Raw genomic sequence first — 18,463 nt, forward strand, 5'->3', positions numbered from 1 at the left:
GGGTGCGTACATGTGCATGTGGGTGTGTGGAGGTGGTGTGTACACAAAGTATTAAAATGATCACTAGGTCTTTCCCAGCAGGACGGGCAGTGGGAGGTCGGTACTTCTGCTAATTTACCCGTGAGCACCAAACTGTGCTGGGAGGAAAAGACCTGAGGCTCCTGGTACAGGCTGGGGGAGGGGCAGCTGGGCATCAGGGCCTTGCTCTGCTACTGCAAGGAGCAGCAGGTGACTTGGGGCACGTCCCTCCTGCCAGTCCCTTCCCACCCAAACAGGTGGGACACTGTGGGGGTTGGATCAGCTCTTCCTGACACCTTTTCAGCCCTGAATCTCATACTCTTTGGATGCAGAGTCATTCCTGATCTGAATTCTGATGGGTAACAATCCTAAGTACTCTAGTCCTCAGGGGAACATGATTATTACGAGCTCCAAAGATGAATCACAGTGTGGCCCTTTGTGAACATGCCCTCAGAGGCTCAGAAAGGCAGTGTGATTTCATCAGACCAGCTGTGTGCCCTTGGGTGATGAGTGAACCTCTCTAAGCCACTGAGGGCTCATCTGTACCAAAGGAGACTCACAGTTCCTGCTGTCTAGGGCCTGGGGGGGGAGCCCTGAGTTGCAGCCCTGGCCAGAGGCAGGACTTCAGGAATGCTCACTGCGATGATCAGTATGACGTCTGTGCTCGTAGCTCAGCCACCATAGCAAATAAATCCCACAGAGCAGGTGGCTCCAACCTCAGAAACGCATTCTCTCCCTGTCTAAGAGGCTGGGGCTGAGATCCAGGTGTGGGCAGAGCTGGCTGTCCTGAGGCCACCATCCTTGACTTCTAGTCTTCTTCTGGTCCCTCACATGGTCATCCCTCTGTGTCTTTCTGTGTCCTAATCTCTTCTTCTAAGGTCACCAGTGAGATGGGATAGAGGTCCGCCCTCGTGACCTCCTTTTATCTTACTCACCTCTGTAAAGACCCCATCTCCAAACACGGTCCCACCTGAGGTCCCAGGGGTTAGGGCTTCAAGATACGGGTTTGGCAGGATGTAATTCAGCCCATGGTGTCATCAATGTCATGAAAGATCTTAATTACGATTTCTGTTACTTCGGTGAGACAAGGTCAGTGGCGCACTTGGTGAGGCAGGGGGCGCCCGGCTTCTGTGGCTGCCATGGCTGCAAGCACATGGTAACGGCTCTCTTGGTGTGAGCTCCTCTTTTAAACAGTCATTTGTCAAGGACTGAGATACAGTTGGGACCATGCGACGAGCAGCAATGCTGGGCCCTGTGGTCACGGCTCCTTGAAAGGCCCCGTGAACGTCTGCACTGGGGGTTACTGGTGCTCATTGGCCTGAGGTGGGCGGTCTCAGCTTGGATGAACTTCCGTTTGGCTGATATGGGTGCCCTGGATTCCAGTTTTCAACAGGCCTCGAGCAAGTTAACTTCACCCAGTCCCCCGAATCTGAGCGTGACACATGCTCATGACACAACAGAGAGGCTGTGAGCACAGGGGACCTCGGGATGTATGCCACACTCCTCCTCCTCCCTCCCCAGATCACTGCACCCACTTTTCAGATGCCACTCAGACCTGCAGAAATTCATCTGCATCACAGCTACCAAGCCTTGGACCCCCCACCCAAGAGCGCCCATGTCCCATTCCAACACATGGGCTCCAGGCACCATGGCCAGCACACAGCCTGGACACATCTGCCCTCCAGGGCACCAGGTCGGTCACAGGCCAGAGCATCCAGCCATCCTTCCCCCCAAATCAGGGTGGTGTGGGCACCCCGTCGGCACACGTCCCTGGAACTCCTTCACTGGGGAGGCGTGAGTCTGGGGAAGCAAGCCCTTCCTCTGTCTTGGGGCTCTGCTCTGCATTTTTTTTTAAGAATTTTATTTATTTGTCAGAGAAAGAGAACACACACAAGCTGGGGGAGCGGCAGGCAGAGGGAGAAGCAGACTCCCGCTGAGCAAGGAGCCCGATGTGGGACGCGATTCCAGGCCCCTGGGATCATGACCTGAGCTGAAGGCAGATGCTCAACCGACTGAGCTACCCAGGTGTCTGTGCCCTGCCTTTTCTTTCATCTCTCTGTTGGGATCTATGTTTGGCCTACTGTGTGCCTGATACCGTGCTCAGTGTTGGGCCCTGAGGCGGGGGGCGGGGGGAGCCTGAGCCCTGCTGCAGCTTAGAAGAATGCTAGCTGCCCAGCAGCCCAGCTGTGCAGAAGATGGATAACGTGTGCTCTCCGACCAGCCAAAGTAGCCCTGATAATGTTATGTGACATGCCCCTTAGGTCACTTTGTGCTGTATTCTTTTTTAACCCAAATGAGGTCATGCTGAATATTTTGTTGTAACCTTTCTTCAGCGCGGCAATAAATCAGTAACAAAGGAAAGCAGAAAATCAGCATCATCACGTTACCATGTATTATTAGGGACAGCTTGTTGTAACTATCCGGTTGTGGACAGCCATATGTTATTATTATTTATGATGCTGGACGGAGTGTGGGAGGGAAAAAAGTGAAGAAAAGTCCCAGGAACATATACGCATCCCAGTGGCCTTCCGCCAATTAGAGAGCATAGCCCGTTGTCATGGCGACCACCCAGAGGCCAGCTGTGGGAGGAAATGCATCTGTGTGTGTACTAGGCAGGACAGATGCTGAGGACCCAGGAGCAGAGCCACCTGTCCAGGGTGGGAGCAGGCAGTATTGGTGCCCTCCAGCTGCCTCCCTGATCCATGCTGTTCGGGGATTGGCAGGGGCTAACCCAGGGCGGGGCCGGCCTCGCTGACCTGTGCAGAGTGGGGTGACAGCCACGGGAGGGCAGATGCTCTGATCACAGTGGGGTCCAAGGCAGGGAAGGGTGTCCATCTGCACATGGACCCATGAGTCCAGGCCTCGCCCGGCCCCCCATTCCAGCGTCAGCTTTAATTTGAGGTTCATGAAATCCAGTGGATAGACAAGACATAGGTGGCATTCTCATCTTGTAAAATGGCCCAGAGAATCCACCTAATTTTGGCAAATACCCCAAGGATTTTACTTGAATTTGGCAAGTATGCCCCCAAGAACCCTGCCATGCCAGGGACAGAGCTAGGGAGAGGGACTCCGTAATGAATCAGATCTAGTCTTGGACCCCCAGGAGCCACCAGTCCCTCGTGGGAGCCTGATGTGTCAACCAACATCAGCACTTTTACTTGAAGGAGACAAGACACCCAACCCAAATAATGGAGGGGGCAGGGCAGGTCCCTCAGAGAGGGCGACCTGGACTGAGTCTGGAAGAACCAGAGAGGGAGCAGGCACAGAGGCCTGGGAGAGAGCAGCAGGTGCCAAGCCCTTGGGCCCCATAAGAAGCTCATCTTGGTAGGCAGCGTGGGCGGTGGAGTGAGCCCCTCGGGTAAGCAGGTGCACAAGGGCCCTTGAGGAACAGCTCAAAAATTCTCATCAGTGTCCATCCTGGCTATAAACAACAGGCTTAGGATTCAAACTCAGGTCTTCTGAGCCCTGCCCAAGGCTCCACGGGGAAGAGTCAGAGGTCTGAGACATCCGACATTCCATCTCTCAACCTACACCACAAATGGCAGCATTCACCCCAAGAGCACCCACCAGCTCATGAGAGCCTTGGAGTCGGGTGGTCAGGGAAGTCTTCTTAGGGGAGGTGGACTGGGGCTACTGAACCCTGGCCTGCTGGGGGCACAGGAAGGAGAGACCTTGGGGGGAGCAGGCCGGGAACGTCAACCTTGCATTTGGGGACCATAGCGAGGGGTTGTGTCACCTACCTGGGGAGGCTGGCGGAAGATTTGAGCTGGCAGGCAATGTGCCATAGGTGGGGCTCAGAGTCTGGGTCCCGGCAGAGGGCGATGGTGGGGAGCACAGCTCTGGAGTCCAAGAACCCAGGCCTCTTCCTACCCCACATCCCTGGCTGTGTGACTCTGGGTGAGTTACCTAACCTCTCTGGCTCTGCTTTCTGCATCAGTGAAGGGTGGTAACTAGCTGCTCCCATCACGGGCTCTTCATAAGTATTTGGGGAGTAGATAATAAAAGGCTCAGGCCAGTGCCGTCCCAGGGAGGAGCTCACAGTGTTAACAACCTCTGTTGATGATGTTTGTTTGGCGCAAATGTGGGAAGAACACCCTGAAGGCTCTGGCCGGGTCTAGATGTGAGCAGCGAGGACCTGGACCAGAGCCACCTGGGCTGGAAAGGGACAGCTGGTTCCACTGCAGAGAAGAATGTGCGCCCATGCTGGCCCTGGACCCTGGTCACTGCAGGACACTGGGGTTGAGCAAAAGGTTCCCTCGGGGATCAGGTAGAGCTGAGCCAGTGGGGGCAACCTGACATCCGGCAAGGCCAAGCTGACCTTAATCCTGACAGAGGGTCCTGGTGGGGAGGAGGTGACCACAGGTGTCTGCTCCGGGATGGATGGGGACGTTGGCACCCACGACAGGAACTTGGGAACTGACACAGATGATCGTCCTGTTGTGACAGCTGAGGGGTGTGTGGGTGTGGTCCTGCCCAGCTCCAGGACTGTTTCAACCTGCCATGTGACCCGGCAGCCCCCTGGAGCAGGGAGGGGCAGCAGAGTGGGAGCAGAAGCCCGGAGCAGTGGGACGATGCTGGAGAAGGCCAGGTCAAAGGAGAGTGAATGGTCTGGTGGCTGTTCCCTGAGCAAATGCAGTGGCTCTGTGTGCACCCTCCGTGAGCACTGCTGGAGTCCAGGTGTAGTCCTAGCTCCACCAGAGGTCCGAGCCCAGCCAGACCGACAGGTGTCAGTTACTCTGCTGCCATATCTCAAGTGGAAATTGCTGAGTGCATGCGTGTGTGTGCAACCTTGTGGGAGTGTGAATACCTGTGCGTGTGAGTGTGTAGTGGTTCAGGTGAGTGTGATTATGGGTATGAATGTGTGTTATCACATGGGAGTGTGTGCATGTACACGTGTAGGTGTGAGTTTGGGGCCGAGAGCATGTGTGCCAGTGTGGGACTGTGTGTGTGCGTATGAGCAAGTGTGTGGACATGAGGGTGTGAACATGCACTGGTGTGGGGACAGGAGCATGTGTGAGTGTCTGTGCTGGTGTGCAGTGGTGGGTGAGAAAGGGAGTGTGCGTTTTGCCTGCACACGTGAGTGTGTGAAAGGGTATGGGCACTTACGACTTGTGCAAGTGTGTGTGCTAGTGTTTGGCAGTGGCAGTGAGAGGGTAGAGGTCTGTGAGAGCATATACTGCCTCTGCCGTAGGCAGTCTTCTGTGTGCACGTGCAATATGTGTGCATAAGTGTGTACATGGTGTTTGCACATGCACATACACAAACCTACTAGGTGTATATTTAAATGCATGCACACACGCATGTGTCTTATGTGTGTATATATTGTGTGTGTGCACGTGTACGAATGTGCATGTTTGCATGCACACATACATGTACATGCGACTTTAAGTGCCTGCACATGCCTATTTGCACACACGTGTTTTAGGTGTGCACGCATGTGTGCATGTATGTTTATGGGCATGTTTTCAAGTGCTGTTTGCATATATTCATATGTGGGTCTGTGTTTGCACACACACGTGCATGTTATTCTTGTGGGTGTGTATGTACGCATATGCATCCAAGAATTTGCATGTCCATATGCACACGTGTGCATTCTCATCTGTGTGCGTGTGATTTGCATGTGTGTATGGATTTGTGTGTGCATACACAGGTGTGCATAGGTGTGTTTAGGCCACGGGCTGAGTCTCGTTGTCTGCTGGGCTCTGTGCCGGGCAGGCGAGCGGCTCTACCTGTCTGCCCCTGGGGCTGTCCTATGCAACTGTTTGTGCCAATCTGGAGGGTGAGAGGCAGAGGCTCAGAGAATAAACTTCCTTAGGACCATGTGACCTTCCATGGTGGGGTCAAGGGACCCAGGCCCACGTGACCATGAGGACCCCCTCACTGCTGCCTTTGTCCCTTCACCCCCTTTGCACGGAGCCTGACTCCTGGGCAGGGCCCTGCTGTCCAAGCGGCCACTGGAGCACCTGCTACCCTCTCTGGGCTGTGAGTCACAGCGCCTCTGCTCTCTCTCTCTCTCTCTCAGGCCAAGCTGGGCGATGAGATTCTTGACTACAGGGACCTGGCTGCTCTTCCTAAAAGCAAGGCCATCTATAACATCGACCGCCCCGACATGATCTCCTACTCGCCATACATCAGCCATTCAGCGACAGGCAGGCAGAGCTGCCATGAGGTGCGGCCCCCATGACAGGCGGCGTGCCCACGGCAGGAGTCCCGTCTGCTTCCTCCCCTTCTGACCCTCAGCCTCCTGTCCCCTCTAATGGCCTGTGCCCATCCCCTATCGAGAGGCCCCAAGGGCTCCACCCCAACCCTGGCAGAGGGTCTCCTTGGGCAGGGGAGGAAGTAGGAGACACGCTGGTATGAAGAAAAGCTGCTGCCCTCCTTGGGTGGCCTGCCTCCCGCCTCATGAATCCCATGCGCTGATTTGACCACCTGTGGGGACCACACACGATGGACTCCCTAGAGTCCCTCGGGCGCATTCCTCTCTGGTGACTTGGTTCTCATGGCCTTTCTCCATCTCCCATGGAGTCCGCTGTTGGTTTTCCCTGCTCTTTGGTAGTGTTGAGACTGGAGTGTGGCTGTGGATGCCTGGGATAGGTGGGAAGAACAATTTGCTAGCTGGTGGCCCAAGCGTGTGTGCTGCCCACTTGTTGGGAGCTGGGCACAGGTGCTCTGGGCTGTGCAACACAAGGGTGGGGCAGGAGGGTGACGACGACCCCAGTTAGTTTGCTCAGTAACCAGCAGGCACCTCTCCTGGCTGGCTTCTGCTGCAGGGGACACCCGGGACCCTGAGGATCTGGGCAACAAGCCCCATTCAGAGGCAGGACAGGGAGGGATCCCAACCTGCCCCCACCTACCACGCACGCAAGCTGTGCATGGGGCTTTATTCTCCAGCATCTGGTCAGCTCCAGTGGACAGCACTAGAAGAGGATCAGAGAGGTCCAGTGACTTGGCCAAGCTCCCCCAAATGATGAACTCACAGCCGAGACCAATCCAGGCCTTTCTGCCCCAAAGACCACCTGCTGACTATTTCCTTGGCTGCCCCTCGTGCTTCCTCTAAGACACGGGAGCCAAATCTAGAGGCCGGGGTTCAAGTTCCTGTCCAACCCCTTGGTGGCCCTGGGCCACCCCACCCTCCCCGGCTGGAGCCTGAGATTTCCTGTGCAGACTGGCTCATGGGGCCCCCAGCCATTTGTAGGGCTGCTGTGAGTGCCATGGAGCCCTTTGGTCGGGGAGGGCCACACGTGCACATGGGCGCGGGCTGCTGCTACCCTCAGTCCTGCTCCCGCAGGTCCTGGAAGTGTCTGCAAACAAACGAGCAGAGCACAACAGCACGGGGCACATGTCAAGTCTGAGCCACGGTCACCAATGCCACACCCCTCCCGTGGTGCACTGTCTGTGAGCTGGTGGGTCACACTGTGGCAGCTGAGCAGTCCCCACCATCCAGGTCACTGCTTATTCCACTGGCCTACTCACCATATGGACACTGGGCTTTCCTGTGTATCCGTGGCCCATGGCCCCACACTGTAGGAGCGAGTGTCCCAAGGTGCAGACGAGGGCACAGGCTCAGGGGACAGACATGCCGGCCTAGGGCTATGCATCTCACCAAGGCAGAGGTGGGACTTGGGTTGGGCTACCCAGTCCTGGTCACTGTGGCCTCCCCACCAGCTTCCACCATCCCCCGGGGGTGTCAGAGTCCCCTCACTCCCCTATCTCAGGGCCCTGGGCCTCTCCCCTCTCCAGGCCCTGATGCACCCTGGCGGGAAGCCGGCACAGTAGAAATCTCTAAGGTGGCTCTTCTGTGGGTGAATGATGGGGTGGGGACAGGAAAGCCCCAGAAGAAGGGTCAGGCACTGAGCTGAGCAGACACTGGCCTCAGGGCTGGAGAGCCCTGTCTCTCTGGGATGGCGGCCTTCTGGCAGGTGGCCACCAGAGCAGGGGTCCAGCGGGAAAAAGAACAGCAGGCTGGAGGCTCAGGGAACTGCCTTCACCTCTCCGAGCCTCAGTCTCCCCTTCTGTGAAATGGGAAGACTGGGGACACTTTCCCTTTCCATTCTGCAGAGAGCAGGAACCCTAAACCCTGAGGTCCTAACAGCCCCTCCTTTTTCTGGGCCCCTCATCTCTCCTGTCTGGAGAAAACCAAGGTGCTGGGTTCAGATGTTATTGTCACAGCATGCCCTGAACTGATGGTCTTCCTTTTGGAAAATACATCCTCACGGGAGAGCAGTGGGCATCAGGGTGGGCCAGTGTGGAGGGACACTCCAGGCTTGGCCCAAACAAGTGATCTGGGGACCCCTTTCTTGGAGGGCCATTGACCGTATTTATCTAAAAAGGTTCTGGAATCCTGCATCGTGTCTTATGGTGGGGTTCATTTCCCGTCTGGAGGAAGGTCTGGGTGTGAGGGCGTGTGTGTGCCCCTCCACCCCCACCAGCGACCTAACAGGCCACTCTGCATGTTATGTCCCCAGTCCCCGCAGGTACTCTCACCAACGCTGACGGAGGTAACTGCCTGTCCCCGGCCAACGCCCCCTCTTGCTCATGGCACTGCCACTGGGGTTATAAACATAACCACCCACGGCAACCCTGAGAGGGCCTCTGTAGCTCTCAACCATGGGATCTGGGGCCATGGTCCTCGGTGACCTGAACGCCGTCCTGGGTGTCGGTTATTTTTATAATCACGTCTCATCTGCATGCTTCCATGGTGCACCTGTCGGTCCTGCAGTGGCTGACACTTGGGATGTGGCTCCCTCGAGGTCTGGCTCGTCCTGGAGATAAAAGGCCCAGGAGCCCGGGTGAGCTTGGGCCCACTCATGCTCCTCTGGGTGGGACGTACAGAGCGCCCAGGTCCTCGCAGATGAATATTCCAAGAGCATTTCTCTATCCAATAGCATTTCTAGTCCACAGCCCTGTCTGCCTATTTCTCAGAGCCACTCAGGGGTCTGGACAGGTGCCAATCAGACTCCAGTCTGCATGGGCATCGAACTCTCAGATCCAGGAATGCACCACCTATACCGGATAAGTGGCCATCCATGCCGAGCTTCAAAAACCACATGTGGCTGGCTAGCCCCACAGATAGGCTAAGCAAGGAGATGGGACGCCTGTGGGATGGCAACTGGTCAGCAGGGAGAGAGCGCGCCCATCGCTGTGGGTGGGACAGGCCAGGCGGGCTCAGGGGGAAGCCAGGGGACACCTGGCGGGTGAGATCCCAATGCGGGAGCTGGCCTGGCCAGGCGTGGAGGTGGGGGCATGGGTAGGTGTTAGGGCAGTGACTCAGCTAGTTCTGCTGAAGGACATGCTTTTGGAGGCAGAAGGTCAGCTCAGAAAGCGCGAGGGCCATGAGCTCCAGACCAGGCTCTCCCCTCTCCTGGGCTTATCCTCATGCTGGCCTCAGCTTACCCCACGGCAGGCTGCTGGGCTGGGCCATTCCAGGACTCTGGCTGGTGGTCCAGGCTGTGGCGGGCCAGCAGCCTGCTCTCCCCCACACCATGGTGTCATGCCATCTCACGCCACCTGCAGCCTGCTCTGACTGTTCCAAACCATTGTTCATCCCATTTGACTGGAGTCTCATGCGTGGGCCAGTGCTTGTGGGTCTGACTCAACTGGGCCTTCGAGCCTGGGAGGGGTGTCTTCTACGTCCCAGATCTGGGAGCCCCCTTGTGCGGGAGCCAGGGAGAGAATGCAGAATCTCATGATTCTTGAGGATCTCAAAAGGTCCTGCTTGTAAGGAGCTTGGGTGGCCGGAAGGATGGGGCAGGAGGGGTGTAGGGGGAACCCTCTTTGGGAGCCCAGCCATAGGGAAGGCTGATGGAGACTTTGCCCTCTGGGATCTGGGGGTTCTGGGGCCATGCTCAGGCCACAGGGAGTATTGGCACAGGGCCCAGCCCCTACCTGGCTCACCCCGGGGTGCCCTGGCAGGTGCAGACAGTGTCATCCTGGGGCCACGCTGAGTCAGCCTCTCCAGTCCAGAGGGCCAACACCAGGAGGAGGGTGAATGCGTAGGGGCGGGCAGTGCCCACAGCTCCACTGTTCACTAGGCTGCCTTTCCTCCCAGGGGGATCAGGATGACCGCTCTTACAAGCAGTGCCGGACCTCCAGCCCGAGCTCCACCGGGTCCGTCAGCCTTGGGCGCTACACCCCAACCTCACGGTCCCCCCAGCACTACAGCCGTCCAGGTACTCAGCCCCCGTGGCTTCTTTGACCCCAGATCAAGCTGTATTTCTTATTGCTTTCCCTCTTTTGACTCTGTCTCTTCCTTAACACAACTGGAAGGATGATGGGCAGGGTGTGGGATGGCCAGTGGGTGATGGGAGAACTTGACCAGGCACGTGTCTGGGGACGTCGGCCCCCCATGTTTGGAGGGGACAGGAGGACTGCTGCACAGGCAGCTGGTTACCTGGGTGAGACACACAGGCAGCGCTGAGCATTTAGAATATAGCAAGGGATGCCAGCGAGCTAAAGGGGCATAAATGTGGGCGACCAGAGGTCCGTCAGTGCTGGGCTCACGTGGGGCTGGGGGCTTTGAACTATGCGGGCAGTGTCAATGGCCAAAACCATCTAGAATATCTATTGACACCCTTCACCTATGGCTGGGTTGGTGGCTCTGAAGACCGGCAGCCGTCTGTGAGGGCTTACTGCCCCCTCCTGGCAAGGGGACACCCAGGGCAGGGTGCTCTCTTTCCCTGGCCCGCTGCCTTCCCTGCCTGGCGCCCAGCTGTGTATCTCTCACCCTTAGCTCTGAAAACTCACCATTGGCCTCAGTGTGTCCAAGGCCCAGGGACACTCCACGTGCACACTGCCTCTGTGAGGGATTTTTCCAAGCTGCTTCCTCCATGGCCAGCTGCTGCATGACTCCATGTCCACATCCACGGGCTACAGCTCTAATTTTCACAGCCTTTGTGGAAAAATCAACTCATTCATTTGCAAAGTTATTTTTGTCGACTCCCTGCAATGTTCTCGGAACATCCTGCTCAATAAGTGGAGAATGGACGGATCAGTGTGCGAGTGTGTGAGCCAGGGGGTGTGCAAGCACGTATGCAAGTGTATGAGCCAGGGTGTGGGTCAGCCAGGGGTGTGCAAGCATGTGCGCAAGTGTGTGAGGTAGGGTGTGCATATGTGTGTGAGCAGGGGTGTGTGTGTCAGCCAGGGGTGTGCAAGTGTGTAAACCATGGAGTGCACGAGTGTGTGTATGTGTGTGTGTGTCAGGGGGTGTGTAAGCATATGAGCCAGGGGTGTGTGAGTGTGTGTGCAGGGGTGTGTGAGTGTGTGTGAGTGAGCCCATGAGAGTGTGAGCCAGGAGGCATGTGAGTGTGAGTGCGTATGTGTGAGTGAGCCAGTTAGTTAGTAACTAGCCAGTTAGAGCCACCATGGGGTTGTGAGTGTGTGTGAGTGCGTGTGAGCCAGGGGTGTGTGATGTGTGTGAGTGAGCCAATGAGGGTGTGAGTGTGTATGTGTATGAACCAGTAAGTGTGAGTGAGCCACAGGGTGTGTGAGCATGTGTGTGAGTGTGTGAGTGAATGAATGAGTGAGCGAGTGAATGAATGTGTGAGTGAATGAGTGAGCAAGTATGTGAGTGAGTGAATGAGTGAATAAGTGAGAGAGTGTGTTAGTGAGCAAGTGAGTGGGTGAGCGAGTGTGTGAATGAGTGTGTGAGTGAATGAGTGCGTGAATGAGTGAGCAGGTGTAAGAGTGAACGAATGGATGAATGACTGACAAGCAAGCAGGCAAGCAGGTGAGTGAGGGCTGAAGGGCAGTCTGACTCCCCAGGCGTCCTCTCCGAGGGCCCTTCTCCTGATCCCCCATCCCCAAACCCTGACCCCCAACCCCTGGCTCAGCTGGGCTTGTTGGCTATGCCTGGCCAGGTGCGGCCCCCAGGGAGCTGAGATGTGGGTCTCGGCGGGACAAGGCCTGGTGCCTGTCAGGTGCACACCCGCCCCACTCTAGCCAGCTGCCGTCAGCTGTCACGGAGGCCAAGGAGCCCCCGAGTGGAGGGACAGGCCAGGGCTCAGGGCCGGGGCTGCCACCCTGTACCTCAGGTGGCCGGGCTTCCTTGCTCAGAACCGGAGCAGACTGGCCTAAAGCGTATCTGCTGAGTCCCCCTTGGCTGCCTCAAAAAGGTGTCCCTTCCTCGGAAGAGGAAGCGCAAATGTTCCTAGCGGAGTGGGGCCTAGGAATATTTGGTGGCTGTGCGGCCAGTGGGCCTGGGGTGGACTCTGACTTGCTCTCTGTCGCCCGCAGCTGGTACTGTGAGTGTTGGTACCAGTAGCTGCCTGTCCCTGTCCCAACACCCAAGCCCTACATCCGTGTTCAGACATCATTACATCCCCTACTTCCGAGGTAAGGTGCGCAGTGCCCGGGCTGTGGGCACGCGCAGGGCGTCCAGCCACGCGTCTGTGTCTTGCTGTCCTGTGTCTGCCGCATGGCTTCCCCGAGCCCTGTGTCTCTGCCCGTGCTCCCTGCTGTGTGTCTCGTGGGTCCAGCCCCGTTTGTCGCTGTGTCAGTGTTCCTGGGACAAGGACGTAGGAAGCTTGCTGTGGGAAGGAGTGAGTAGTGAGGAGCTGAGTGAAAGCCATGGGGCAGGAGGCTAGGATCTCCCCCATTCTTGGCCTGGGGCCTCATTTCTGAAACCTTCCCCCATGACCCCCTCTGATTTCCCACATCAGCTCCTCGGGGCACAGGGACCACTTGCAGCCATTATCAGGGGCCAAAACAGAGCAGACTGTGACTTGTCTGTGGCCTTGGGGCTCACAGTGGCTGGGGCCAGAGGCACACCCTGCACAGGCTCCAGCTCCTGCCCCTTCCCAGGCCATGGACCCACCCGCCGTCCACATCCCTGCACAGACATCATAGGCCAATCACACCAGGAAAATGGCCATGCTCGTTTCCCATACGTTACGGACTGCTTGTGTCCCCAGGATCTGTACGTTAAAGCCCTAACTGCCCTGGGATTACATTTGGAGATGGGGTCTCTGGGAGGCCATCAGGCCACATGAAGTCACTAAGGTGAGGCCCTGATCCCATAAGATCAGTGGCCTTACAAGAAGAACGACCCGGGAAGAGCTCTCGCCCTCTGCGTGTGCTCAGAGGAAGGGCCTCACGGTCATGCGAGGATAGGTGGCCGTCTGCCAGCCAGGAGCAGTGCTCCCAACGGAAACCAAGCCCTGCCCCACTTTGGTCTGGGACTTGCAGCTTCCAGAACAGTAAGAAATACGTGTCTGGCATGTTGCTATGCAGCACGAGCAGCCTGAGATGCCGCAGAAAGATGCTCTGGCATTAGAGGAAGCCACAGCGATGTTCTCACTGATGTCCCCAAAGAGCCGCTGAGCCCCCATTCTGTTCAGATGCCAAGTGGGACATGTCCCTCCCGGTGGGACATATCCCTCCCGATGGGGCTGGGAGGCTAGCGGAGTTCAGCTGGCTCGTGCCCCCATCTGATGGTCTTAGATGGGGCTCTTGGCATCTGTGCCTTCCCTTCCATACATCACTGTCACCTGCTTTGCGTGTCCCCCCCAACCTCGGTCTACGGAGAGCTGAGCCCCGAAGCATCAGGACCCAACAGCTCACAGTCTGAGTCTTCTGGACATATCGTCTCTCTCGAGAAGCAGCGAAGCCCGACATGGTGCATCCCGTGAGTGGACGCAGCCAGCAGGGCCTTGGGACACATGTCTGGGTGCCCATGTGTGTCCTGTGAACAGAATGCACACTCACTGCAAACCAGGGGGAATTTGGCTAATGGCCAGTCATGGCAGGTCACAAAGGAGATGCCTCTTCTCCTTTCACTAACTGGTCCGTGGGCCCCTGGACACACAGAGTTACCCCCACCTGCCATGGCCCTGCTTTGGATGGGGCTGTCCTGCTGGGGGCTCTGGAAGAGGGGTGGCCCAGAGGTGAGGCCCAGCCACGGGGTACTTATTGTCTCTGCTGTGGTAGCCATGCTGTCCCAGCAGCTGCCCATGAACTGGCTGGACTGCATGGGGACCCGCTCTGGCCAAGACGAGTCCAGGCTGGGTCTGGGCCCAGAGCAGACATTGCGACCCTGTCCTCCATTGCTCCCTTCTGACCCTCTACCCTCAAGTTCTCGGGTGAGGAACGCCAGCGTGTACCCTCAGCCAAGGGCAGGCCCTGGGACGGTGTCTCAGACCTACAGCCAGCCCGCTCCAGGTACATCAGGGGGAGCAGCGCCCCTTCCTCACCCTGTGAGGGAGGGCTGGCGGGGAGCACAGGGAGAGACAGCTGTGTTGCCATTGGGCCTCTCCTGATGGCATCCTTTGCATCTTTAGCTCCTCTAGGTGGAGATTACTCTCTGAATGCTGCTGTGGGGGTAGGGCTCCCCAAGGAGAGGCTTGCCCTCACCCCAGCCCTCACCTGCCTGACCCAGCTGATTGCTGACAGGGACCCCTTGCTTTCCTCCTCTCTCCTCACTGGACCCCCACCCCAGACACACCTTCCTCCCGCCATGTCTCAGTGCCCAAGGCCCCTCCCCTACCAAGACGGACAAGCAGCCTCTGTGTTGGTGGCAGTCATTTGCACTTTAGTATGAATTACAGACCCGAGGATGTTTCCTGAGGCCGCGTAAGGTTTAAGCCTGGCCTCTCACCTGTTAAGGAGCAGGCAGGTATGGAGGGTCAAGGGGAGATGGTGTTGCCAGGACCCCTTCGCTGGGCAGGTGCTGCTTACTGACCAGCAACCTCCTTCCACCATGGTGGGAGGGGACAGGACCAGAGGGATAGGGCTGCTGGGGCAGAGCCTCAAGTCAGGGCCAGCTTCCCATTCACTCGTGGTGCCCCAGAGGCAGCTCTTTATCTGGCCCTAGTCCCGGGGCCGTGCACTATACTGGGTGGTTGTGGTCAAGGCTCAGACAGCCCACAGAGATGCGCTGCACATGTGAGAACCCACACAGGGTTCACTCATCATCCTTAACATGCCCTTGTATGTGGACTGGAGCTGGCTTTGCTTCTGGCCTCCTTGAGAGGACTTGGCAGGAGCCAACCCAAGGCAAAGCTGGGATGATTGAAGAGCAGAATGAGTAATGGGACACTGGACTGTCACCCAGCCAGCGAGATGAGGGCCCACAAGTCCACACTGACATAGATAAGTGAGCAAATGAATAAATGAAGGAGAAGGGACAAATGTCCCAAGCAAGGGAGCTCCCAATGACTTATGGGGACGCACCACCCTCAAGGAGGGCACCCCCAGTCCCCAGGCGTGCGCGGGTCATGGTGACCTACCCACTAAGGGCACGGCGTGGGAGTGCTGGGAGGGGGACTGGAGGCAGGGAAGCCTGGCAAAGCCCACCTCGGCCAGGGGGTCAAGGTCACCATTGCAGTGACCGGTCACGTCGATGGCAGGTGCCCTTGACCTGATGGGATGGGCGGGCACTGTGACCCCGGGGTCTTCCTCCCGAGAACCCACGATCCCCCACTGATCACGAGAAATAACCAGACAAGTCCTCACAGAGGGACGCCCCACGGACCACCTGCCAGGACTCCTCATGAAAATCATCGCAAACCAGGGACATCTGAGAAATCGTTGCGGCCCAGAGGAGCTTGGGGAGATGGGATGGCCGCATGTCACGTGATGTCCCAGACAGGATCCTGGGACAGGGGAGGGGACGTGAAGCCTGAATGAAGGGTGGCCTTCAGCCAACACCAAGGCAGTGATGCCCGCAGTGACGTGAGCTGTTACCCCGCGGAGAGACAGGCAGCAGAGGCCGCTCGGACTGCCTGGAACCCCTGCAGCGTAGACCACTTGCTTCCACTGTGTGAAGAAGCCCCTCCCCACCCCCGCAGTAGATGTTAGGATCAGACCTCCTTCCTGAGCTGCTCCAGAGGCCATGAGAGCCTGGTCTGAAGAGTCCTCTCTTTTTAAAGTCCAGCTGGGCCCTCCTTGGGTTTCCCTGCATCTGTGGCCAGATCTGTGGCTTGGGGTTTTACTGCTGAGGCCCAGGAAGGAAGCTGGCCGCCCGGGGACCTGGCCCTGGGCACCCCCCTCCCACCCCAGCCCTGTGCTTCCTGCAGAAGGGACCCAGGGAGCCGTGAGTCCTGCGGGGATGCTGTGGGCATTTCCGTGAGCTGATGTGGCCAAAGCACCGCGGGGGGCCCTGGACGGGGTGGGGTTGGGGGCAGTGGGGCAGGGGCTTGATGTTAGCTGTGTGTTTTATTACAATGAGGTAACCCAGTGAGTCCAGACAGGGGAATGGCCAGCAGTGGCCTGGGTTTCCTAAGGAGGCTTTGCGTTGGGCCATGACCCCAGAAGGGTTATGACAAGTGGGGTGCATTGCAAAGGGGATTCTCATGGGGGTGGGGAGGAAGGGATGCCAGGAGAGACGTCTCAGCCTAGGACCAGGCCCGGCAGACTTTGGTGATCTCTGTACCACTGGGTGGCAGGTGTGGGTGGGTGTCATGGGCCACTGCTTCTGGGTCTGTGTCCCCAGCTGCCCCTGGGTCTCGGGCCCTGTGAGGACCTGCACTGGGGGTGCTCCCCCACACAGAGGCTGATGCTTGGGCTGTAGGAGGACACAGCACTCTAGGCTTGGGGACTGGAGGCCAGGAGCCCTGCCATGTATCCCATTGTCTGCAGCCATGTGGGTGGGAGCTGGGTTCATGAGGGCACGTGACTTCTAGGCAGAAGGAAGTGAGCCATTCGAAGGCTCCTGGATTCACCAGGCCGTGCCTGGGGCACACCCGGCTTTGTGCCGATCCCCAGAGTGGGCAGTCCTTGGCTGTCCCAGAGCCTGTGCAAGGAGATTGTTTAAACTTCTGCCGTGTTCCTCCACCCTCGAGCGTGGATCCCATCCCAGCCACCATTGCCAGAAACAACCAGTGATCTGCGGTTCCCCTTACGTGCACACGGGGATGGTTTCCTTCAGGGGCTCAGACATGGCCTGAAGCCTCCTGCCCCTCAGGGAACTGCAGGAAGGAGCCTGGTCCAGTGTGGGGCTCTGGAAGGGTTGACGCTGCAGGGAGGCCGTGGCTCAGAGGAAGGCAGGGTTCATGCGGCGATGCCGGGCTGCGAGTTCCATCAGCACTCACGGGCGGAATTGGTGCCCAGCACAGGAGGATGGATGCTCCGAGCTGTGGTCAGCAGCCCCGTTTGTGGTCTCAGCCAGATTTGGGCTGCAGATGGGGGCTTGCTCGGACTGGGTGCCCTCCTCTGCCCCTACATGCCCTCCCGGGTTCCCGGTGCACCCAACGCAGGCAAAAGCACGCTCTGAGCACACGTCTAGCCCCAAGGGAGGGCTGTTTCCTTGCCAGGTCAGCTCAGGGCCCTGCCACTTGGAACAGCTGCAGCTCACAGGGGCTCCTTCCAAGCCAGGAGGGCCCCCCCTTTGCCAGACTATGATCCAAGGTAGCAGAGGGTTTCCTGAGGCTGAGGGGAGAGGAAACGAGGCATGCCTCAGGAGTGTCTTGCTAAAATGAATCGTAAACCTCATCATCCAAAGTGTTTGATGCCCATTGCATTCTGTCTATCATGTCGTTCCTTAAATAGGTATGTGTAGGGCATGGGGCGGGGAGGTCACCCGGGGAGACTACTAAATTTGTGACTTGATAATCCAACCTTGTTCAGAAACAGGAATTACAAATCCAGATGGGATGAGAAATTGGAGCCAGAATGGGAGAATTCCTTTCATTGAATTTGCCAGAAGTAGCTCTATTTAGGAGCTTAGCAGCTAATGAATACCAACTTGCTCTTATTCTCTAGCTGGTAAAATTTTAGTCAGTGGCCCTTCGGGACTGATTTTGTAATCCTATTCTGAATGACTGATTTGCGGATCCTCCAAGAAAGTGGCATCTTTTTTACGCAAGGATACTGAGGGAAGGAGGCTTTTGTTTTTGGTGAATTTGCCATTTGCTGGATTCAAGCACCAGTCGGGGCTGGACGGCAGACCAGCTGTGCACCCTGAGGAGAGTAGGGGTCAGCCCAGAGCACAGCCGAACTTCCTGTGAACTGGCAACCGCAAGACCTTTGCTCTTGGAGCCACTAGTGCTTGCAAATGGGCCATTTGAAAGGGTCCACTCGAGGTTGGATTAACAAGCTGTGGGGTCCAGTCTGGAAGTGTTGACAGGGGGCCACTTCCTTCTCTGGGTAGAGTGTCTGTGGGGCTCCACCAGCCGGGGAAGACGGGCTTCCTGGGAACCAGCATTCCTACTTGACCTACTTTCCTTTGCCTTCCCCTTCCTCCCTTCTGCCTGTCTTTGCTCTTGCATCTGGAGGCAGTGAAAGTGGTCGGAGCACCCCCAGCCTCTCGGTGCTCTCAGACAGCAAGCCTCCCCCCTGCACCTACCAGCAGGCGCCTCGCCATTTCCACGTCCCAGGTAGGTACCCAGGATGCGTGATTGGGGTTGCCACGCAGAGCACCCAATTGTACAGAATTGCTATGACTCCCAACCCTCTCGACCACCCCCTCCCCCAATTCTGAGGGTTTGCATGTCTCCCCACTGGAGTGTTGGAG

General features: G+C 57.5%; 1 protein-coding gene across 10 annotated transcripts in view; it reads left to right on the plus strand.

Moving 5' to 3' along the window:
- The window catches only part of ABLIM2 (actin binding LIM protein family member 2), a 135,390-nt gene that overhangs the window by 79,807 nt on the left and 37,120 nt on the right, over nt 1–18,463 (plus strand). For 3 of the 10 annotated variants that reach the window (XM_047718768.1, XM_047718769.1, XM_047718770.1), the window contains exons 10-12: nt 6,041–6,187; nt 10,067–10,187; nt 18,225–18,326. In XM_047718768.1, coding sequence (XP_047574724.1) covers nt 6,041–6,187; nt 10,067–10,187; nt 18,225–18,326 — 370 coding nt within the window. Of the gene's footprint in view, nt 1–6,040; nt 6,188–8,483; nt 8,517–10,066; nt 10,188–12,249; nt 12,349–18,224; nt 18,327–18,463 lie in introns of all 10 variants that reach the window. The other 7 variants (XM_047718767.1, XM_047718764.1, XM_047718773.1 and 4 more) reach the window with 4 other exon arrangements.

The sequence above is a fragment of the Lutra lutra genome, chromosome 2 (genome assembly GCF_902655055.1).
Source record: "Lutra lutra chromosome 2, mLutLut1.2, whole genome shotgun sequence".
Classification (NCBI taxonomy): Eukaryota; Metazoa; Chordata; class Mammalia; order Carnivora; family Mustelidae; genus Lutra; species Lutra lutra.